Genomic DNA, 24,416 nt, shown 5'->3' with positions numbered 1-24,416 from the left:
CTGTGATCTTTTATTTAAGATTAGCACCACCCAAGTAGCAGATATGACACATACATCTCTTCCCTTCTTTCCAGTACAGAACTTCTTCTCCAGGAATCCAGTTCAAGCCAGTCTAGAGCCAGATCTAGCACAAATTTTACATGCTGTACAGCATCAGCCTGTCAAGCTCTCCTTTGGACCAAACAAGAAAAACCAGCAGTGTTTAACCAACAGGGTTTTCTCACCTGGGCAGAAGTGCTGTTGAGCTTCTCCAGGCCATTCTCCAGTCGCTCCATTTTTGCTGTTAAATCCCTGCCCTTTTTCAGTAGCAAATTCTGATAGAGCTTGATTTGCTCAAGGAATGACTTGGGAGTGGTGTAGTTATATCGCCGTTCATTGCTCAGATACAATCGGGATATCTCATTGACAGTCATGTGAGCATAGGCCATGAATTTGCTTATTGAATCTTTCACTGAAGCCTGAAAGTAAGATGAGAGGACAAGGAGAAAATATTTTACACAGAACAACTGTACATAGTACAGACCTGCGCCATATATAAAGGAATTTATTAACGTTTTATACTGCTGCAGAAAAATCTAGGGCATAACAGATCTGAGTTGATCCCTTTTCATTTGTTATCTCTAAAATAACTTCAGCTGCTCATGTTCTTTATACCTCTTTTTGTATCTTTTTATCTCTTACTTTATCTTATACCAAGCAATTTTTCTAGCATTCAACTCTATAAAATAACACCCTTTTATGTAGAACTTCGGGCTTTTCTTCTGTATAAATAGGTAAAGTGCACACATAAAAAGAAACACTATAGACTTTATTCTTCCAAAATTCTGTCCCCCAAAAATAAACAGAATTGCATCTCCATTAGTCCAGTAGCAGGTTCTCATCAATAAGAACTTGACATCCTTTTACCCTTGAGAATTACAGACTCTCGGATACGCATGTGGAGAGAAAAGCATTTGTTCCCTGGAATAATCAGAACCATTGGGTTATTTTCTGCACTGATTTGTAAGCTGCCTTTCTTGCTAGCAAGGCAATCATCTCGCTGACAATACCATAAGTGTATAAATACACGTGAGCTTGGTGGCTGTGGCCCTGCTTCTGCTAAGGTCCATGCTACTCTCTGAAACACCTGGCCCATATTTCACAAACTTTGCTCAATTAAATTTAACATAGTATGATGCTGCCAGCAATTCCTCTACAAAGTCATCCAGATGTCCTGGATGAAAGCCTGTGGGCAAGGAAGGCAGGCAGAGCATCCTTTGCAATACTCTCCTCATCTTACAGTGCACCGCCTGCACTAAACGGAGGGATGCGGCCGCACCTGGCAGCCACGAGCACCACACAGCCATGCCAACACCTGCACCCTGCAGACGAGCTCAAAGCCAGGCACAGTGCAGGCACCTCTGGTTGAGGGCCAGGCGAGATGCTCACCTCCACAGCCTCTGTCTCATGCAGGAAACGGAGGCTGACGGACTCAAGGGCTTCCCGTGGCCACTCCTGGAACCAGTCTATCGCCGTGCAGCTCACGATGGCGGGGAACCTCCTGCTGCGCACTCGCAGCTTGCTGCCAACAGGCGAAAAACACAGTGCGACCTGAGGAGCCCAGAGAAAGGAGAAGCTGAGAAGGCACGGCTGGGAGCAGAGGCCCAGCTCCAGGCACACAGCCCAGCCCGGGCTCCTCCAACCATTTCCAAAGGGAGACCTCACGCCAGCACCTAAGGGTACAGTAACCTCGATCCTTGAGCGCTTGCACTTTATGCCAGCGAGCCTGGCGTTGAAAAGGCGTAGTCTAGCAGTAAACACATTTTTTTTTCTCTGCAATAAAAACAAGCAGTGGCATTAAGTGCTGCTATGGTCAAAAGCAGCAGCCTGGCACACTTCCAACGCTGCAGCCAGGGTTTTGTATAACCACTCTTCACCACCATAGCAGTGACACAAAGCTTCGCCCGGCAGGGAACAAGCATCCAGATCAAATTGGTGCAACAAGGAATTAAAGTGAATGGATCTAAATTCTCCTGGCAGGACCACGGTTTTGAGGCAGGTCTGCATGGATCATTTCCCCAATAGCCAGCTCTGAAAAGGTCTAATGTGGCTCAAACTCAAAGTCTGTTTTTATCAAGCTTATTTATTTATCTACCTTTTTATTATTATTATTATTATTATTTTTAATAGGGAAAAATCAAAGTGGAATGGAAGTAAAAGCATTTGGGAATGTGTTTTCCCTGCATTTCCACACAGCAGACCTTTTGTTTTCCAGGCTTTTTTTTTTCAGCCCAACAACTGGTAAAAGCTTCTGTGTTGCAGTAAACTGCAGAGCCTTGGGGTCTCCGCAAAATACCTTTTTCATTACTCTGGGGCCTGGCCAAGGGCTTGTTCCCTCCTCTGCTCAGCACCCTCCCAGCCCTGAACTTTTTTTCGGTCTTCTCTGTGTTCTGCATCCTTCCCTCTTCCACCTGCCTCTCCCTGCAGACTGGTCCTTCCTTCCCCTGCTGCCTTGATCCCAGGAAGGCACCACCTCTCCCTTTTCCAGAGGCAGCATTCTTGCCTAGGGTGTGAAGTTAGGACAAGGCAACTTGCCTTTCCTCTCTGCTGCCCACCACCAGCTTTAACAGCAAAGTAAGTCACAAGGACCAGAATCTGCCACCACCATCCACCACGAGCCTTTTCCTATAAGCCCCCTCTTGTTGGATTTACGGGCTCTGCTAAACAGGCACAAACAAGGACATGGGCAGGTTTACACCACACAGTGAAGTAGCAGTATCTGAGCAAAAGCCAGTGTGGAAAGCAGCATAATTCACCCCTCTCCAGCTCATCAGCCCTGGCTGCACAGCCTCGTGAGTGCCATGGGGCAGGCTGCCATCGACTTGGACATCTCTATAAGGCGTCAACAACACCTTCAACATGGGCCAAAAACACTTTTTAAGAAGCTATGAAAGCCAGCCTATAACACAACCACTTTCACTTCCATCTCAAAAGATGCAGCTGGACTCAGAAGTGCTGCTCCTCTGACAGAGTCACTGTGTGCTCACACACGGGACAATCATGTAGAAAACCTTCCTACACCTTCAAGCATAAGCCTCAGGCACCTCTGTGCTGCTCTCTGAGGGCCAGGCAAGCTTCAGGAAAACACCCATGCACAAAAGCCCTCTTCTGCACCTGCACTGCTCTCCCAAGACAATGAGGCAGAAGGTTTACTGGTGCTAATGCTCCATCAGGCCAAGTCCCACTGCTGTGCTGCTCCCTGAGGATCAGCACACCCTGGGCCAGCAATGGCTTGATCAGCTTTCTGCACAATGCACGATGCTGTCATGAAATGCTGGAGACAATAAACAGCACTTCCCATCCATCTGCTCTAAATGCCATTAAGGAGAAGGGCAGACAAGGAAAACAGATCAGCCTAAAGGAAATCACATCCACACTGTCCTTCCAGTGTACCTGAACAGCCAAGGGAAATACATCCAGAGAGGGGCAGACAACAACCACTGTGCTAGAAGAGCAACAAAACAGCCTTGGTACCTGTCAGAAATTCTCCTTCACACTGGCAGGAGGAGGAGGAGGACTGGATTCCTTCCCTCTCCTGCACTGTGGCATGATCCCCAAATCTTCCCCCAAAGCTCAGTTTTCCACCTGTTCCCTATGCTAAACATGGACCTACTTACGTCAAAAGTGGAACAGGCCACCCCACCTCAGTGAACATGTGCCACCAACACAAACCAAACACTAGGAAGAAGGACCTGTCTTCACTAAGGAAAGGTCAAGTCATCTCTCATCACCCACCTTGACTCTCTCGTCTGGGACCCGGCAGACTGAGAGCAGCCCTGAGGGCAAACACCTGGGGCTGTTGGTGGATGAGAAGTTCCACATGAGCCAGCAATGTGCACTTGCAGCCCAGAAAGCCAACTGCACCCTGGGCTGTACCTCAGCAGGTTGGCAGCAGGGCAAGGAGGGGATTGTCTACCTCTGCTCTGCTCTCATCAGGCCCCACCTGGAGCCCTGCGCTCAGCTCCAGGCCCCCAGCACAAGAAGGACGTGGAGCTGTTAGAATGAGGCCAGAGGATGTCACGAAGATGATCAATGGGCTGGAGCACCTCCCCTATAAAGACAAACTGAGGGATTTGGGGTTGTTCAGCCTAGAGAAGAGAAGGCTCTGGGGAGACCTCACAGCGGCCTGCCAGTGCCTAAAGTGGGCTGCAGGAAAGCTGAGGAAGGACTCTGTGTCAGGGCGCATAGTGATAGGACAAGGGGAAATAGCTTTAAACTAAAAGAGAGTAGGTTTAGACATAACTGAAACAATCTTTACTGTGAGGGTGGTGAGGCCCCGTTCCAGGCTACCCAGAGAAGCCGTGGGTGCCCCATCCCTGGAGGTGTTCAAGGCCAGGCTGGATGTGTCCTGGAGCAATCTGGTCTGGTGGGAGGTGGGTTTGGAACTAGATGATCTTTAAGGTCCCTTCTATGAACCATTCTATGATTCTATGAAAAGTATCAAAATTGTCTTAGGATGTTTGGACATATATATATAAGGCCTTTATAAGGCTGGGAATATGGTCTGCAATCAAAGAAATCCTGAATGCATGTCATGCCCACTCAGTTCCCAGAGCTCTGGTTTTAAGATAATGTTTTCTAAATTATTCTGGCTATGGATTGTCAACAACTTGAAGATGGATTCCCTGTGCAACTTATCCTAGCAGCAAGACTCAGTCCTGATGCACCCCAGCTGAACCCCCAGTGCATTACTTTGAAAATGGAAAGGCTGGTTCTGCTCAGCTCTTGAAAGAGAAAACTTGCAACTCCCATAGCGCTGTCTAAAGCCCGAAAGGTGATGACTACAGACAGTGATTTTTATGCTTCAGTACTTGCTGAGAGAATCACAACACAAACAGGCAGAAAAGCCTTCAGGCTGCAGGCTGATGTCCCTAAAACATAGCCCAAAGGACTGCCAGCCCGTGCCCCTGCACTGAGGTCGATGGCAAGGACCCAAACTCCCCCAGCCACTGTCTCACCTTCAGCTGTCGTCGAACACGCTCTATAAAGAACTTCCAGCAAGTGTCCCTGGAGTCCACCAGGCCCTGGCCTTTGACTTCATTCCTCACACTATTGATGATGTTTTCAACTTCATCGTCTGGGAAGAGGTCGGGGATTTCACCTATGAGAAGAGGGTACAATTTGGTTTGCTGGCCTGGATTTTGCTGCTGTCTTAGAGCAAAGTGGAACAGGTGCCTCCCTTCCCACAGAAAAGCCACCGCAACAGGCACCCAAGAGCCCCAGCAGCAGGGAGGTGGCACAGAAGGTCATTCTGCTAAAAAATAAACACTTGCGAGAGCCAACTTTCTTATAAAAGCCCAGGGTAAGCAAACATAGAAGAGAGTCAAACTATAGAAAGTCTTTTTTTTTTTTTTTTTTCTGATTTACGGTGCTAATTTGATTACAGAAAAATCAAATACCTAATATGCTTTGTGTGATAATTAAATCATTTTAGTTTTGCAAATGAATTTGATACGTGTACAGTCTGCAGCTGTTCAATGACATTTCCATAGCTTTCAAATAACTCCCAGGGCACTAAAACTTTCTAAAATATGAACTTTTAGAAAATTTTCAAAAACTTTTTAGAAACCTTTCAAAAATTTCTACAAGCTAACTGTTATACAACTGATTGCCAAAAACATGCCCAACCAAGTTGGTGTTTTTTATTTGTTTGTTTTTTTCTTCCCTTGGGGTTTCTTAGTTTATCACCTATTTGCTTCCTTTCTGGCATCTGATTTAATTGAAATCATCATTATTGAATGAGATACATCAATATGAGCACAAATCAAGCTAGGAAAATATACTAATAGAAATCTGCTGATTCCTAATAAAAATATGTATTTTCTTCTGGTTTCTTAAGGGATGATAAGTGAAACAAGAAAGAAAAAACAAACATGCAGATAAAAGGAGAGCAGCAATAAGCCAGCTCAGTCAGCACACACTGTATGGCTCCAGCTCATGTCATCGAGAGGCAGGGTCCCTGCATGGCCACCTCCTCAGTCTGGCTCCAAGTCTGTGCTGCTGCCTTGGACACTGAACCTTCCAGCCTGTCCCCATTTCCCCACAAAACAAACACAGAAAAAGCACAATGCCTTTCAAAGGAGCTGTAAGATGACCTTGACATCCCAACGTAAGGCTGTCCTGCCCCTTGGCTGCAGAACACTGCAGAGCTTTATGAGATGCTCATGTCACCTACAGTAGGCAATGAAGACAGCGGGAGCTACTTGCCACCCTCCGCAGCATCCTGTCATTACACCTGGTTATGAATTCATCACAGTCAGGACTTGTTTGCTGCTCAAACCATCTGGCCAATTTATAGCCACATATGTCAACTCTGGAGTTACAAACTAACGCTCTCCTGTGCTGTCAACTCTCCACCCTGTACCATCCATGGAGGTCACCTGAACCAGCTGGTATCTTCCCACTCCAGCTCATAAATAAGGCAACAAGTGGCACATAGTTATAGCAGTGATTTACCAGGGAGTCTGGGGAATAATCCCTCTCTGGGTTACCTCACACTATCACAGTGACACCTCTGCATGCTCCCCCATGCATGGGGACTTCCCACATGCACACACTCATGCCATATTCTGCATGGAAACAAGGCGTTTGCATGGAGACAGACTGTTCTGCAATTGTTCGGGCAACCAGCAACTGAAAAACTTAGATGCATCCAGAAAAAAATGAAGAGGAAAAGGACTGGAACAGGATAAGCAGCCACATGGCACCCACAGACATGGTTATCTGGTGGCTATGCATCATCCACTGACTCACAGATACTCCAGTCAAATGTTCTAGCCAGAAGCAATCTTATTTTATCAGACAACTAGCATGTGGATGCACAGTCAAACTTCTGTTGATATGTTCCTTTGACTCTGTCCTCAGTTGCCATAGCACAACAGACATCACTTAACATCCACAGGCAGCATACCATAGAAGTACGGGAAAAACTAGGTATAAGACTGCAGAGAAAGAAAAAAATCAACCTGATAGAGCGCATGCTCACTGAGGAGACCTGAGTGTTAATTCTACTCTAGAATTTGACTCAACTTGCTTCATATATTGCCCTTCAGCATATTCCAGAGTGCTAGATAAACTACCATGAGCAAATCCACTTTGAAAAAGGGGAGAGGAGAAATAAAAACAGCACAAGACTTACCTGATGCCAAAAAGTCATTTACCAGCACCAAGAACTGCTCGTCAGCCACTTGCATGTCAGTCATTAGGAACACGGTGCCTATGTTCTTCACACCGGCTTTCAGGTACAGGTTCGCCAGGTCTGCCTGGAGGTTGAAAAGCAAGCAGACTTCAGGGTTGCACCTGCCTCCTGCAAAGCGTGGGCTAGGCACCACACCCTCAACAGGTAGGATCAGAATCTTCCCATTACCCGCAAACAAAGCAATTGCAATTAATTATCATGAAAATGCATTTTGGACACCCTCCATCTTCAGGGCTGAGCCTTCCCAGGGACATGAGGGTGTCTGCTGCTATCATCCCTGCAAGGCTTATTACCAAGTAAGGCTGGACCGAGGCTAAGGCACCACATGAACTCGGGAGAGACAGCAGTGCTTGGAAATGTTGATCCTTGGTATCCCTGTGCTGTAGATCTCTCTGGTTTCACAAGTATACTAATAAACTAACTTATATTTTTTCTCAAGTGTTATAACATGTTTTTGTTCGTTTGTGAGGAAGAGACGAAGGTTCCTTGTACAAGCAAGGATTTTTCCAGTTGTGAATTTCTCCCACTCAAGATACAGAGATGTTAGCACAGCCTGCTCACCTGTAAAAGCTGTTACATTTCTAAGGGGATAGTGCCCTGCTAATGAAGGACACAGTTTTTGAAATCCAGGTTGCTTGTGAAATTGCAAAAACCACCATCATTCAGCTCAAAGTCCATCCTTTCCTTCCTGCATCTCTAAGCAGGACACAAGACATGCAAGGGTGCCTGAAATTGCACACCAACCACTACCCCAGGAACTTTTAGAAATTCAACAAGTACGCTTCTTCTAAAAGACTCATTTGTTAACTTTCATCACTAAGAAATTTGGATTAATTATAACAGCAGGAGGGGCCAACAGCAGGGTGATCTGTCACCATCTTGCTCTTCCATAGCTGAGGAAAAAAAAAAAAAAACACACTCCATCTTTCATAAATTCTTTGAAAAATGAATACAGAGAGACAGGAACATCAAATTACCTTCCACCTCCACAGAAAGAGTAGCACTGAGGTGCTTTTAAAACTTGTTTATTATTGTTGGGATTTATCTATATTTCTAGGTGGAAGTGCAGGTTTCCTAAATAAATAGGCAGGTAGGAGCTAGGAAATCCCATGAGTGGGCCTGAAAACAGAAGAGAGTTGAGAATACCCAACAGATGGTGGGACAGGCTTGTGCAATACAAACAACTTGCGTACAACCACAGGTCATCAAAACAAAAATGATGACACTACAGACACAGCCCTGCAATTGCTGTAGTATAAATACTGACTTTCCAAGTACTGCAGCTCATACCAAAGTCCCAAATTTAGAGTTCACACACACAGAATTGAAGGGGTTGGAAGGGACCTCAAGAGATCATCGGGTCCAACCCCCCTGCCAAAGCAGGTTCCTCAGAGCAGGTTGCCCAGGTAGGCATCCAGATGGGCCTTAAATATCTCCAGAGAAGGAGACTCTACAACCTCCCTGGGCAGCCTGTCCCAGTGCTCCGTCACCCTCACCGTGACGCATGTTGGTGTGGAACTTCCTGTGCTCTATCTTGTGGCCACTACCCCTTGTCCTGTCCCCACAAACCACTGAAAAGAGGTTGGCCAAATCCCTCTGTCTCCCACACCTCAGGTATTTACAAACATCGATGAGATCCCCTCTCAGTCTTGTCTTCTCCAGGCTGAACAGACCCAGGTCTCTCAGCCTTTCCTCACAGGGAAGATGCTCCAGGCCCCGGATCATCTTTGTGGCCCTCCACTGGACTCTTTCCAGGAGATCCCTGTCTTTCTTGTACCGGGGAGCCCAGAACTGATCACAGGCCAGGTGAGGCCTGACCAGGGCAGAGTAGAGGGGGAGGATCACCTCCCTCACCTGCTGGCCACGCTCCTTTTAATGCACGCCAGGATCCCATTGGCCCTCTTGGCAACGAGGGCACACAGCTGGCTTGTGGTCACCCTGTCATCCATCAGGACCCCCAGGTCCTTGTCCTCAGAGCCCCTCTCCAGCAGGTCATCCTCCAGCCTGTACTGATACTTCGGGTTGTTCCTTCCCAGGTGCAGGACTCTACACTTGCTCTTGTTAAACCTCATTTGGTTTCTTCCTGCCCATCTCTCCAGCCTGTCCAGGTCTCGCTGAATGGCAGCACAGCCTTCTGGCGTGTCAGCCACTCCTCCCAGCTTTGTGTCATCGGTGTACTTGCTGAGGGCAGACACTATTCCCTCATCAAGGTCGTCGATGAAGATGTTGAACAAGACCGGACCCAGCACCAACCCCTGGGGAACACCGCTAGTCACAGGTCTCCAGCCAGACTCTGCACTGCTGATCACCACCCTCTGAGCTCGGCCAGTCAGACAGTTCTCAACCCACCTTACTGTCCACTCCTCTATCCCACACTTTCTCAGCTTTCCTAGCAGGATGTCATGGGAAACAGTATCAAAAGCCTTGCTACAGTCAATGTAGATGACATCCACTGCTCTCCCCCCATCTACCCAGCTGGTGATGCCATCATAGAAGGCAATGAGGTTGGTCGAGCATGACTTCCCCTTGGTGAATCCATGCTTACTACTCCTCATAACCTTCTCTTCCAATTGCTTGGAGCTGGCATCCAGAATAAGCTGTTCCAACACCTTTCCAGGGAGAGAGGTGAGACTGACTAGCCTGTAGTTTCCTGGATCCTCCTTCTTGCCCTTGTTGAAGGCCAGAGTCACATTGGCTATCCTCCAGTCTTCAGACACCTCTTATGTTCTCCAGGACCTTTCAAAGATGATAGAGAGCGGTTTGGCAATCACTGCTGCCAACTCCCTTAGCACACGTGGATGCATCCCATCAGGACCCATGGATTTGTGTGCATTGAGTCCACTCAGACACTCCTGAACAACTCCCTTGTCAACAAGGGGGGAGATCTCCACTTCCCAGACTCTTTCTTCTCCCTCCAGGGTCAAGATAGTGACGTTTCAAAAACCTAATGCTGCTGACCAGGAAACCAAGAGCTGGAAGTGTGCAGGTAGAGGTGAGAGCCCCAGTCTGATGGCAGAAAAGGCCAGAACTAAGCAGTTCCTGTGTGCAGAACTGAGAAAAATTGTAAGCATCTGGGAAAGCCTGGGTTAAGGACAGGAAGACACCAGTTGTGCTCCAGGCCAATGGCACTTGCTACACTGAGACCTCCCATCCTGGCTGTGATGGGGATGGAACCCAAGATCCTGTCTCCCAGACAGAATGGACTGGAGTTATTGTGATTTTAATTTTTACAACATTTTTAAGGAGAGTTCTTTTGCCAGTAGACAATGTATTTCTAAACCATTTAAGTGATACTTTTAAATGTTGATTTATAACTCTTAAGCTCATTAGTCTGTGCATAAATATAAGCACACCACATATTCTCTATAGTGAGCCACCCACTGCCTACTCAGTCCTTCCCTTACCTAAAATGCCAGATGAAGAACTGAGTATGATTTGTGATCTCTACTTCTCTCTCCTGCTCCTTTTTCACCTCCAAATCACTCCACAACAGACACATATCAGCTAATTACTATGCCTTGTTTTAATTATAATCAATAATCTGAACTTTTCTGCTGCATTCTTAATATTGCCCACTGCCCACATGAAATCTTGGGCTGAAGCATTGTCAGTCCTGGTCAGCTCATAGGAACAGCTGAGGACTTCAGGTCAGCCCGTGTAAACACGCTTCAGCGAGATATTTTGCAAAGATTACTCCTCTCTGCAGTGCAATATCATGGCTGGAGCTTTTGCATCTTCACACCAGTGTTAATCGGTATTAAGCAGGACAAAGTTTTCAGGACAAATTCTGCTTTTTAATTCCTTTTCCCTACCTCAGCCTCAAAAGCCACCTACCTTTAGGTCAGGGATCCCATAGCCTTTCCTCAAAGTGATCTGGAAAACCTCCAGAGAGCTGATGAAGGCTGCCAGCCTGGTCAGGCTCTGCTTGCCACTTCCACCCACACCAACCAAGAGCGCATTTCCTCTGGGAGACTCCAGGATACGGTTGATGCGGCAACTAAATTGCAGCATACAAAATGTCTCATTAATATCAGTATTTTTCTTTTTTTCTCTGCCCGGTGCTTTTCTATATATATTTTATTCACTAAGAAATTGTATTCTGAATGGGATGAAAAATGTCACTCCAAGAGACATGTCAGCAATCAATCCTGATCTCCACTGAGACCTATATAAAGGACACGGCTGATGAAAAAATAGTTTGGTGGCAATTTGGACTCTGTCCAATTCTTATTCCACCTGCCAAGTCCTACTGGACAGAAATCATTTAAGATGAAGGCCTGGCCATCTTTGCAATAAGGAAAGGAAAGGAGAAGGAAATACATTACACAGATGTGCAAATGACTGAGAACAAAATTCAAGGATCTAATGCAACTCTCCACAGGTTTCCTTTCACAAAATGTTTAGGGTCCACATTCAGATGAGGGGGGTCCTGCTATGCAATAAAACCTATTTGTATATGTCTAAAATAACAACCAGCATGCAATACCTGCAACTCACAGCCCCAGTCACCCTCATGGTTTCAGAAGTGCCCTCCAAACACCAGCTAGAGAAGTAGTGCAGTATTTGTGCAGTACGTGTCAATGTGTCACGTGGGGAGATGAAGCTTCTGCACACCTCCAGCTCCATCAGCTATAACTACAGGTGCCTACAACTCTATGGAAGCAACCTATGCATATAAATGCTAAAATGAGATTATCAAGCCAGAAAATCCCCTTACACGTGGCACATGGCATCCTCAAATAGTACCAGGTTCATGGCAGCATTGACTTCATTGTAGTTGTCCATGGCTTCCACAAGGATCTGGTTGAGCTCTTCCCAGGTTGGAACAGGTCTATAGCTGGGTTCGCCAATGCCTTTAGCAAAATGGCAATAAACATTCATTCGCTTTGTCTGCTCTAAAGTCTCCTCAATGTCCTGTCAAAGAAACATATATATGCATGTTTAAATAAGCACCAGAAAAAACTCTGTAGCTCGATGCCATCTTTCCAAGTAAAATATCAGTGCTCCAGAAAATACCTTTATAGTTGTACCTGTGCATTGGAAAAGGCGGAAGAGAGGCAAGAGGGAAACGGAGGAAAGAAAAAAGCCCCAATATTGACATCCTTTGCTCACAACCTTTTGTGAGGCATAAAAATGCAACCCATTGCCATAAGAGAATGTGGCCACATGAAAAGACCTGCAGCAATTGCCATAACATTAGGCTATGCGTGGATGATGATAACATCTGGAGGAAAAAGAACTGTCTGCACTACTTATCACTTCAGTGATACCCATGTAATTCCTATAGTAGCACTGCTGCACCAGTCTAAAGGAAAGCACATCTAGAGCTTTCATTTGAAAGGTTATTCAGGAGAGAGGAAAAGCAGAGAGGCCTGCATAGCCCTTTTGCTCCTGTTGAAAGGGGATCTGACCCTTTTCCTGCTTTTGCCATGAGAGTCTCAAAGCACTTAAATAAAGCAATTAAATTAATTCACAGAGCCCAGATATCCTCTTCCCAACACCCTTATGGAATGCATCATTTACTTATATCACAACATCAGCAGTCCAGCATATGGTGCAGAAAATTTGCTCCTGGGCTCCCATCAAAAGCATTGCCCTCCAGGCAAGTGAGACCTGGGCAGGTCTCAAGTCAAGCTCTGTTCTCCCAAGGACCTTGACTGTGAGCGTGTTATGTTATTATCAGAGTCATGAACCTCAACACTTACATCATAGAATTTCTTCACCACCTCCAGCTGGATTTTATCAAAGGTACCATAATCCTTTTCTTCAACCATCTTATCACGGTACACCCGGTTTGACTCATGCAAGTAGAGCTTCACTAGGTCTTGGGGTTGCTTCAGACATTCAGGGGTAGAGAACAGAAGGCCCTGCGGGGAGCAGAAATAGTCAAAAAGAAACAAAACAAAACTAACAGAAACCCCCCAAAACCTGAGGGACCAACCCCAGCATCCAGGCTACCACAGTAAAACAGGGCTGCAGAACTACAAATGCAGAGCTATTACAGTGAACTGCCATCGAACTTCTGAGTAAGCCCCTACTTAACAGCCCCTAGAGAATGTGCACTTTATTACCCGAAATTTCCCAAAGCGGTTTATATTGGTTATATTCATTTTAATAATCCAGAACAGGATGCTCAGTGCAGCCTGGCTGTGTTGGTGATCCTGATCTCAGCATCCAAGAAGACGGAGAGCCAGCTGCCAGTCCAGACGTGGGTCCCTCTGCACCCTCACACCATGCTATGGGTGCTTTTTCAAGAGGAAAAATTCATTCAGAAATGTTAGTGGTGACGATTTTTTAAAAATCAATTAATTTTAATCAGGTGCATTCTGCCTACAGGAAATATTAGTTGCTGTCTGCTTATCACAGTATGTTTACCATGAACTCTATTAAAATGCATAAAAGAATTATATTTCAAAGAGGTGTCTCCTATAACTAAGCCTATTAACAGCACACAAGGCTTTCAACAGCATGAATTAAATAGACAGCTTTTATTTCTAACATCTAATTATTTATACATAAAATATAAAATGCATTAGAAGCAATGTAAAGCATTCCCTCTCGTTTCCACTGGCCCTTGGCTCAAATCATTTGGGTTTCATATTTGTCATTACAGCTGCCAAATTGTTATTTTATTTATTTCAGAAACAAAATGAGTGATAGAACTGCTGACAACTCGACAAGAGAAAGGGCTAAGGTGTAACCTCTCAGGTCCTAAACTGATTAAAATTAGGATTAAAAACACTCAGTCTCTCTAAAGACACTTCAAGCCACAAAAGATGTTGTGGTCTTTATGCAAGCACACATAAGGCTACTTAAGAGGGAAGAAAACCCACAGTTCAATAATCTTTAATGAATTTATTAATTTAATGGCCAAACATCTCCCCTTTCCTCATTTTGGAAACCAGTGCTGCCAGTCTCTTCCAGCACGACCAGCTGCAACCCCAAACTGCGATGGGGATGCTCTGCACACAAGGCTGAGCCTCCCCCAGGTGCCACAGAGCCTACAGCCGGGCCATGGTGGATGCGTGGTTGTGGGTCACTGTGTTTGTGCTGGATGTGGTGCCAACATGGTGTAAGAAAGGATAACCACTGTTTGCCATGCCAATGTAAGTTTTACCCATCTGGCCGCTGAGTCCTCAGCCAAACCTTTCAGCTCCTGCTCCTGAACAGAATGGCGAGAAAGTGGTTAGGAAGTCTTCCACCATGTGGAGACTTCTCTAGGCAACCATACCAAATATCCCAACATCCAAAATAAGACAGCAAAACAGCAGAACAGGCTTTTGCTCAGAGGACCAACTGTGCCATCAGGGTCTAAGGGCTCACCCAGCACCTTGCAAAGGAGTGCAGGGATGGGCTGCAGGGTAAGAGCCACCCTCCAGCTGAGACCGATCCCATGAGCATTTATTATGTGGTAATCCAGAAAGACAGGCTCCTCACAAGCTTAATAATCACCCCAGGAGATGATGCGCATTTGGCATGGAAACAGGAAATATGCTAATCATCCCAGCACGACTCATCTGCCATGTTTCTGTCAGGCATCACCATGCCCACCGCAGCTGAGGAGACAGGCTGGCACGGCTCTGCAGGGCAGGGCCTGACCCCCACCTGTGACTCGTCTCCTTCCACAATCTCCATGAAAAGAAGAGCAAACAGCATCCGTGATTCCTTCAGCCTGCCAGGGAACATGTCCTGTCCCTGGTGTGCTCTGTGTAATACACAATAAATGTTTGTTCATCGTCTTTTGTATTATAAAAACAAGGAGTTCTGTTTGAGGAACGGGAGTTGTGAAAACTCCCTGCTGAAGTAAGGAGCTGTATAATGCTTGGCTAGACACTATGAAAATTCTTTTGCTTAATGGAACAAAAAAGAGAACCCCCTCCCCTTCTCTCCTTCTGCATCTCAGTTGCCTCTTTTGTTCAAAGACCCTGCTGCAAAGCTCATGTAACCATCTCCTGATAAGTTGCTAAACTAGTGTATCAACTTCTTGCCTTCCTGTCTCACGCTGGGCCAACATGACCAAATAAAAAAAGAAGTTGAACCACAACGCCGAGGAAGACTACGGCCTTCATCTTCACGACCACCAGAGGGACAGAGACGACCCCCTAGCAACAGTGCGCGCAGTCGCAGAATATACCAGGATGTGCTGCGTAATCCCGGAATTAGCAAGATATAAAAAGGGACCCTGGCGGGGGTGAGGTGCGTGCCGTTGGCAGAGCCGAGCCTCCCCGGCTGCCCAGTGCTGTTTTGCTTGCTGTTGCTTACTCAATAAATTCCTTTCTATTCTTAATGCAATGCTCTCTGAAAATTAATTAAGGGGGCAACTTATAACACTCTGCACTCACCATGGCTGCTTTGAGGGAAGTGTTGAGGTATTTCTGCTACCCATCAAAGCTCTGCAAGCAGTGACAAGCATCGGTTAGCTTGTGCTTCACAACGTCAGCTCTTCTGGGCAGTTGGCCACCCAGGGCTGGGGCAGGACAATACCCACTGCAGCTCCACTAATGAGTGCAAGCACACACACTCATCTCAAACCCAGTGTTATCACCACCTTCCATCCAGGAATGGTCTCCAGAAACCATCTAGCACATTCACCCTCCAGACACCTCTCGAGTTGTAACCCCTCCACAACCATCAGTTTACCCAAAATTTCAGAAGCCTTCCTTGGTCTCAGAGGTATGCATGCTTCATCTTTACACGGAAATAGATTGCACATAGACAGCCTAAATAGAAGCAGAAGAGGGCTCTGCATGTACAGGACAACCTTGGGTAAGTCAAAGCAGTTGTTTGCGTATTCCTATTTAGGACACAATAAAACCCACATGCATAGGGAACCTGAATGTTTGATTTAAAATAAAAATAAAAGTATCAGCACCAGAGACATTTGAGCCATTCTTGCAAAACCCAGAAGACTACAACAGCTGTCAAGAAATCAGGGTGCAAATAAATGTAACATGAAGTCTAGACACTGTGTTTGCCAAGAGGTTAATTCTTTGCACTTCTTCAACTTTGCATCCTGTAAAGCTGCCTGCCAGCAGGGTGAATTGCTGCTAATATAGCAACCTGCAACCAAGAGAGGGGAGTGAAGCACCAGGAAGTGCAGCTCAGCCTCTGCCCGCTGGGCTTGGAGCTGGAGGCAGGGAAAGCACAGAGGTGAGTGTGAAGAGAGAGCTAACATGCTCCACGGATCAGAAGGTGACAAAGCACGAGTTCTCTCAGGTATGAAAAGGTAAAATAAATAAATAAATAAATAAATAAAAATTAAATTACTTTTTCCCTTTGCAACCTCAATAACGTTTAAAATAACAACTTGTGCAGCACAGTTACCCCTTTCCAGCCATCCTGCACTGTTGGGCTAAGCACCCTGCCCGCCTCCCTTCCTGCCATTACTCTTGGGGCTCCTGGGGCAGCCTCGGCACTGTCGTGTTACAGCTCTGACACGAAAACAGTGATGAACATGACATTAATAAAGAGGATGTTAGCCATCAATCCAGAGTCCTATTTAAAGGTACTGTACCAATTTCTAAGCATGTTAACCAGGGAGGACTGACAAACCCTAACCACCCCATTTTCACCTTATACTGTGATGCTGCATTTGATGGAATAATGCATAAGCACCCACTGGAGTCTGGATCTCTCCTAGGAATAGAAATGACAGAAGGCAAGACAGAAGGGGAGGGAAGCTCTGAAACCAGACCAGCTCAGAGCACACTGATAGACAAATGAGCATCTGAGATAGTTTGGCAAAGCAAAATTTTCAGCATCGCAAATGTGGGCCCAGATGACCAGATCCTGACCAAGCCCAAAGGTAAGTCAGGCCCACAGCTGTGCCAGCCTGAGGAACAACACAAAGGTGCCACCACCAACCCTGCACTGGTCTCACAGCCTCTGCTGTCTCCGCTCTCTGGCTACCACAGCATGCACCAGCAGACCATGTGTAAGGTGCATTTTGGTGCTCGTGAGGCTGAAGCTTCAGCAAATTCAGTTATGGGTATGTATGAAGATCCCTCCCTTGTGCCGAGGAGAGTGAAGTTTGCCAGCTGCTAGGGCCCGTGCAGAGGAGCTAGGCACGATGGAACCACCACTATCATCGTGCAGCCAGGCTGGGAGATGCCATCTCTTCTCAACTGCCGTGGATCTTAATGTGACATGCTCCTGGAAATCTTGTTGTAAATGGGAATAAAAAGCAAAATACAACCCTGCTGAGTCTATGATTATTTTAGAGATGACAGATATAATTTAGAGCATAATACCATGGTAACCCTTTCATATGTAAAGAAAGACAGCAACAAAGCTTCCTCTGGTGTGAGCCAGCAGGGAATATATTTTTAAAAAGCATAATCCACCACTCTGTCACTGCATAGACCTGTCTTCTTTAATCAAGGGTAAATTGCCTCAACCGTATCAATCAATTTAACTCTGCAGTGCAAGGTGGGACCCAGAGGCAAGAAAAGGCACCACAGAAAGGCAAGACAAAGCTTCAACCACAGCCGGGACCTGCTACATAGGGAAAGCTACAGGTAATGATGATGAACCCAAAGACTCATCAGGTTCAGTGATTTCCAGTCTCTCCTCACCCGGAATGGTTCAGGCAAGACATCCACATGGGCTTGGCTGATACAACACAGGAAGACACCCCAGAACCCAGATGGGATGCCCTGACATTTCAGAAAGCAACAGACACCCACACTGGGGCAACCAAGTGAAACCACACCTGTGCCCCTGGCTGAGGGAACTGGGCTGCACTCCCCAGCCTGGCATGAACCTAGTTATCCTCACAGTTCTGAAGCTGAGCGTTTCAATCTGGAGCCAGTTCCCTCCTTAGATCTGCACAGTGTCAATGTCTGACAGCAGAACAGTCATCTCAGACTCCTTTCACCACTGATGAAGAGGGTACTTCAGAACCAGAGTTCCTCTGAGCTCTTCCACTATTTTCTCCCAGGATGAGTTGAGCTTGATTGACACACAAAAATGCCCATTTCCCTCTGCTGACTAGCCAGGCAAAGAGGAATTCCACCTAAGATGCTCACATCCCAAGAAATGGACATTTCAGCTTAGTCAGGACAAATGTGAACTTTGCTTGGTGAAGTCAACCCACCACTCCCAGCCAAGCCTTCAACCCCTGGGTTTATAAGCAGCTCTTTTCCCTTCGGTTTCACAAAGTTTTATTTGCCTAGCCAGACCTCTGTGATATTCTGCTGTCATTTGTAGTGAATACCTTCTAGAGTCACCTACAGCTGAACCCTCGTACTAAGGAAAGCAGACATCAGCCTGATCAGAGCAGGCCAGGTGCTGGTGGGTGAAGAAGGGCAAACATGAAAGCAACAAGTTCCTGTATCTGTCTGTCAGAAGGAATTACTGCTGACTATTGCTTTTGGGTAGTCTTCCTTTTTGTGTGTGTGTGTGTGTGTAACACTGAAATGCATACTAGGTTCAAACTCATTCATTCTTCATTAGCTGCAACAATTAAGGTACAGGTTCTTTAAGCATTTTGTAATGAGACAATTAGCATAGGACTCCTTGTCATAAGAGCTGTCAGGCAGTTTTGACAAAGGGAATCAAGCTGGGCTTGCAAGGCCCTACTTAAATGTTTAGGTACTGTATTAATATCTAATATGGTATGATAATGACAGAGCCATTGGACAGATTGTAAATGGAGCTGTTGCTAACGACCTGTGCAGAACCTTCAATAACGAAGTACAGAGGCAGCACGTTCCAAGGGTTGACTCCTCCAGAGCTGCAATTTGCATATGTTTTGTGCCTTTAACAGTTATCATCGGCTGTGTGTATAATTACAGCATAGCTGGTATAACAGCAATCCCCAAACGCCTTTTATATATGCAGCTATTACACATTTTGTGTTTGATTGTTTGTCTGGGATTAAAAGGAATTTGAAAAAGGCATTACACACTGACCTACAAACTTCACATTCACTGATTCGCTCTCTTCCCAAAGGGTAAGGAAACTTGGATGACCCTGTTTTTCTTTATTAGTGGTAGGTTTTTATTTTGTTTTCAGATGTCATCACATCAAGGATTCTATGAAAACACAGACCAGATGGGTAGGCAGCAAGATGGGTGGAGAACTGGCTCAAAGGCCAATGTTGTTAAGTCTAACTGGAGGCCAGCTACCAGCAGTGTTCCTCAAGGGTTGGTACTGGGGCAATAACATCTTCTTCCGTGACCAGGGCAGTGGGACAGACCACACTCATCTGCAGATGGCACTGACTGAGCAGACAGGTTATTACCCCAAAGAGAGGGACCTTGACAGGCTGGAGAAAAGCTGTGGGAAGTTCAATCCATGGAAAAATGAGTTTGTTCAGGAAAGGGAAAAGGTAAAGGGGAATCTTACTGCCATGTATGATTACCTAGTGAGGTAGTCATAATGAGGAAGACTGAGCCTTATTTTTTTTGGAGGTACATGGCAAAAGGATTATAGGCAACAAGCACAAATTGCAGCAAAGGAAATTCTGATTAAAGTAAAGATATATAAGCTACACAACAGAGTGAGCTTAACAGTACAGCAAGAGCCAAGGAAGTTGTGTGATCTTCAGAGCCAGGAACTTTGAAGTTGGCCCTGCATGAGCAGGTGGCTGGACAAGAGACCTCCAAAGGTCATTTCAGAATTAAGTCTGTGAAGATATAATGAATGGAGCACATGGAAATGCACCCCCAGAATCCAGAACTTCTTTCACACTCACTTTCAGGAATAAAACTGTGTTCCAGCAGAGCTAAGCATGAAATCAGTAGATCTCAAAAAACTTAAAATACTTAAGGTAAGAAAATATCGAGAGCAAATACCATAACGAAGGACTTCAAGAAAAACAGAACTACCATCTAAATAAATACAAAATAAATACAAAACCAAGAAGCCAGATTCCCCTCCTCCAGCAGCTAAACTAAAAGCCACCTAAGCTCCTATCACTGTCCCTACCCCAGAGTCCTGGCATCTAGATGTGACAGGATGTTTTCAAATATCCCAAAACTTTAACACCTTTCAAACAGACCACAGTTTAAATTTTCCCATCTAAATGCTTCTTTTCTCTCTCTCTCTGCTTCTCAAAGCATAGGTTAACTAGAAACCAGGACTTTAAATGACCCACACCCAAAGCCACAGACTGGTGATGATTCCTCCTTCATACAATAGGGTTATTATTTTTTTCAAGTTCCTGTTCTTAGATTTCCATTGCTTATCATTCCTGCAACTCCAGCCTAACAGACCAGACCAGAAGGCACTGAGCCTTTATTACTTACTTAGTAAAATAAACATTAACAAGGACAGAACAAATTACAAACTGGGGTTGTACAACAGGCTGGGATGATTTGAACCTCTTAATTTTGCTGCTGACAACTTTCTCCAACTTTATTAATCAATCTTAAGCTCTAAAAGGCTCTTTGAACTCTCATACTGCTTCAAAGTATGAGATTTTAGAAAAAAAAATCTATCACTGTTAGAAGAAAACATTTCTAAAGCCAAACAACTGAGATTGGAAACTTCTACTTGGTTGAGAACTGGTGCTGGTGGTAATTCAGTTTCAGTAACTGTGATCTGACTTTCAACTGAGTTATTTATCAGCTCTTTAAATGTCATCCATCATGCATGTGCTGAGTACATGAACATTGAGAAAATATAAGGATGTGCCAGTATAGACTCACATGCGGTACTGGCCCCAGCCAGGGCAGCTGAGATAGTTACTGTTCCCCCGTCTGCATAGTCAGTAGCCCACTAAATATTCTCCACCTGCTTCAGTACAATAAAAACACTTCCCATAGCAGGGCAGGGCCATTAATGCCCCCACAAGTAGAACTGAGACTTACAAAGGCAAAACCAACTCCAGTGACAACTGCACTTACTTGGAAGATATTGGAGAAGTCTCTCAGGTTGAAAATGTAGTGGAACTTGATAGCCGTTGGCAGAAAAGTAGCAGCTACTCTCTGGTGCAGGCCCAGGGCCAGAGAGATCAGCTGCTGAGCTGATTTTTGCACAGCCCCTGAGAAATTCCCACTTGTCAGGTGCTGCATTAAGATGGTGCTGTAGATCCTGGACAAGGCATCCTGCCCAGGGATGGAGAGGGCGAAGACACAGAAGTGACGCTGAGGAAAAGAAAGGAAGAGATGGAAAAGTCAGAGAGCTGGGCAACCACCTCTCCATCAAAAGGCACTTGGGAACTTCCTGTCCACCCAGAACAAGGCCATTTCCAGATAAAAACTGGCAAGTGACTTCTTTCTTGCACTCTGAATGAGAGATTTTCAACTGCATTTCACAGCTATGAGGTGAGAAGTTCAGTCCATCTGATGGTCTCACCATCTGCCAATAGAGCCTAGACACTTCTCAAACACTGTGTTTCAGTGCTTCAAATTCAATAGACTTTACCTGAACCTTTGTTACAGCCCTATAAACCTAGCAGTAAAGGTGTTTATATTTAGCAGCCCATTTGGATTCACCTCCTCACTCTGAGCCTGCTTCCCTGAGCCTTGACTTTCCTGGCTTCATCTGATCTACCAAACACAGCCCCTGGCCTCTTCCCTGGCACTAAGGCTGCAGTCACACTTGGCATCCCAGAAAACCTCTCCCCTCTCAGAAAAGGATGGCCACAGCCACGCTGTGTGTTGGAAGGTGCCATCTCCCAGAATACCCCTTATTGATGTGGGACTCATTCCCCAGAGGAGGTGCCCATTTCCAGCCATGGGATGCTTCCTATTAACACCACAGAGCAGCTAAAAGGAACAATGGCTTAGGCTGACTCTAGTCATGAAGCTTCTCCAAGAAACTGTGATACTGCTGGAAAGTGCACTGTCCCTCTGCTTGCTGTTTGTGTCCCACAGTGGTCCACAGGAACCACTCAGTGGTTCATCCGCAGGCACAGGGCACAGCCAGGCTGCCTCCATCAGTCTCTGCCCCCTGTCACAGGCTGCCACTGACACCTCCTGCCTCAGAGGGAGGGTTAAATAACATCGGTACTGAATATTACCAATAAGGTCAAGTCTCTCGGCTCCCAAAAATCAATACGCTTGGTCATGTATCTTTTTTCCCTTTTTTTTCTTTTCTTTTTAATGAGAATATACTGCCAGCTCCATCAGAAATTTTAGAAACCAAAAGGATTTAATGAGCTATGCTCCAGAGGTAAATACTAGCTAATGAAGGCAAAATCTGTATGAACCAGAACACTGTCCCAAAAGTAGGTGCTAAGTTGGCTGGCAACCTGTGACTGCTTCCTCTGACGGAGCAGCAGAACGTGAGGAAAAACAATAAGGGAGCAAGATCTCTTACTACTATGATTTATGGTCACCCCACTGAAACATGCAATTCCTGCTGATAAAACAAAAGCAGCACCTGCCACTGGTTTTCCTCTGGCTTCATGCTTAAATAACCCACTGAAATAAAATCAGCAATGTGCCTGACCCTGAACAGGGCTTTACCTGCAGACGTGGGTTGATAGTGAAGCTGCCAGCAGTCGGGTTCATGCATGATACATACTGCACATTTGTGATCTCCTTCAGCGACAGCTTGGTCCTGTCGTACCTTTGGGCAAAACAAAAGCAGCAGCTGGGTGACTGCTGAAGTCCAGATTGGCTTCAGTGCTGCAATGAAGCTGGAGGTCCAACCCTGCACCTTGCCAAGGCAGCGTCCAGCCTTGTCCTGGGACACACAGGAGTCCTGCTCTCTTTTTGGAAATCTTTCAGCTTCAACAACCTGTAGCTAATATTTAGTAGCTGATAAGAAGTTCTGAGCAAAGCCCTTACGCGTGTGACATCCTATGGGCGCTGCTAAGACTGTGGGCTGAAAACCCAGACATGCCCAGGAGGGGCCACACTGCATCCTGTGTGCCACCAGCACTCTGACCTGTGCAATCAGCAGAAACGTCTCTCTGCCCCACTCCTGCTTCACCCACACCCATGGCCCCAAACTTCTGCCTGTCTCTATACCCAGGAAGTCCTGAATTTCTGCCTGTCTTCATACCAAGAAAGCTTTTGGTCAAGCTCAGGTGCACACATGGCTAAGAAGCTGGATGCTGCTGCACCTCCCTGCCCGGTATTCCCCATGTAGAGAGATGAGAATATTCCTGTCCCTCACAGCACTACCAGCTACCATGTAAAATGCACCCATCCCCTGCCCAAGTACCATTACTTCTTTTTCTTCAAATTACTTCTGCCTAGAAAACACTTGTTTGCTGCTGCCTGCCTGAAAACATCAGGTGTGCACAGCAGGGGCTCAGCAGGGAGGCTGCATCCCAGCAGAGGCCAGATCCACTGCCCTCCCCTGATCTCAGTGTTGCAGGGCATCAAAGCACAGCATCGCACTCCTCTTGTAGGCTCTGCATCAAGACCACAGCCCCAAAGCCTGCCAGGAGCAGAGCAAAGCACCTCTCAACCAGGCTGGGAGCAAGTGAGTTGCTTTGCTGGGGAAAAGGAAAAGACCTGAGTGTGTCCCCATCAGCCTCCAACCCCAGAAATATGAAATGGCAAAAGCAGGCCAGGAAGGGAGAACTGTACTTCAACTTCATCCCAAAGACTGGAGCTGAACAAAAAGTTCTTGGATGATGCAGCCCAAGCAGCCTCCTACCAGTGACCATAGTCCAGGTGCTGCCTGATGAGTGTATGGGGCTGCACTGTCCCATAAGGATCCACTTCTGGCATGTTCATGTCATCGATGAAATAGATGAGCTTCTTTGTACCCGGAGGGCCGTAATTTTTGCCAGCCTTTTTATCCAGAGGCTTCTCAAGCACACCTGTATGGAGGCAGAGATGCAAAGTTAAACTAACAGAGGGTTCATGTCAGAACAACAAAAAAAGGCTTCCCACCCCAGCTCCATGTTGTGCTGCGTGCAGCTGCATCATCCCCAAGGAGCCGAGCAGTGCACAGGATGGGAAGGACTGCTCTCACAGCAAAGGGGAAAGCCCCAGGCCCCCCGCAGCTGGCACAAGGAGAGATGGTTGCTGCTTTTTTCGGAGGAACAGTTGATCTTGGCGCAGGATGCTGTTCACCAGCAGGACAGTGGCTGCCCCTGAGCTGCATCTGCAGAGTTGCTGGGAGCCCTGCACAGGGCTGGCAGAGACCTTTGGGCAGCTTTTTGGTCCAAATCAACCCAAACCAGAAAGCTATGTTCCTTATTTCAAACAAAATATGGCAAGCTGTCGTGGTTCCGCTCGAGTGGGCAGCCGAGCTCCACCACAGCCGCTCT

At 46.2% G+C, this 24,416-nt stretch overlaps 1 protein-coding gene across 7 annotated transcripts in view; it reads right to left on the bottom strand.

The window, feature by feature from the left end:
- The window catches only part of DNAH9 (dynein axonemal heavy chain 9), a 200,061-nt gene that overhangs the window by 105,125 nt on the left and 70,520 nt on the right, over positions 1–24,416 (bottom strand). For 6 of the 7 annotated variants that reach the window (XM_084491757.1, XM_084491762.1, XM_084491761.1 and 3 more), the window contains 10 exons: positions 23,798–23,963; positions 22,654–22,756; positions 21,088–21,327; positions 12,943–13,104; positions 11,955–12,151; positions 11,072–11,234; positions 7,178–7,301; positions 4,998–5,140; positions 1,429–1,590; positions 225–458 (listed from right to left, as the gene is read on the bottom strand). In XM_084491757.1, coding sequence (XP_084347883.1) covers positions 225–458; positions 1,429–1,590; positions 4,998–5,140; positions 7,178–7,301; positions 11,072–11,234; positions 11,955–12,151; positions 12,943–13,104; positions 21,088–21,327; positions 22,654–22,756; positions 23,798–23,963 — 1,694 coding nt within the window. The remainder of the gene's footprint in view (positions 1–224; positions 459–1,428; positions 1,591–4,997; positions 5,141–7,177; positions 7,302–11,071; positions 11,235–11,954; positions 12,152–12,942; positions 13,105–21,087; positions 21,328–22,653; positions 22,757–23,797; positions 23,964–24,416) is intronic. The other variant, XM_084491759.1, reaches the window with a different exon arrangement.

Source organism: Aythya ferina, assembly GCF_964211825.1.
Source record: "Aythya ferina genome assembly, chromosome: 18".
Classification (NCBI taxonomy): domain Eukaryota; kingdom Metazoa; phylum Chordata; class Aves; order Anseriformes; family Anatidae; genus Aythya; species Aythya ferina.
Note: the sequence above shows the minus strand (reverse complement) of the source record. Positions and strands in the feature narration are given on the sequence as shown.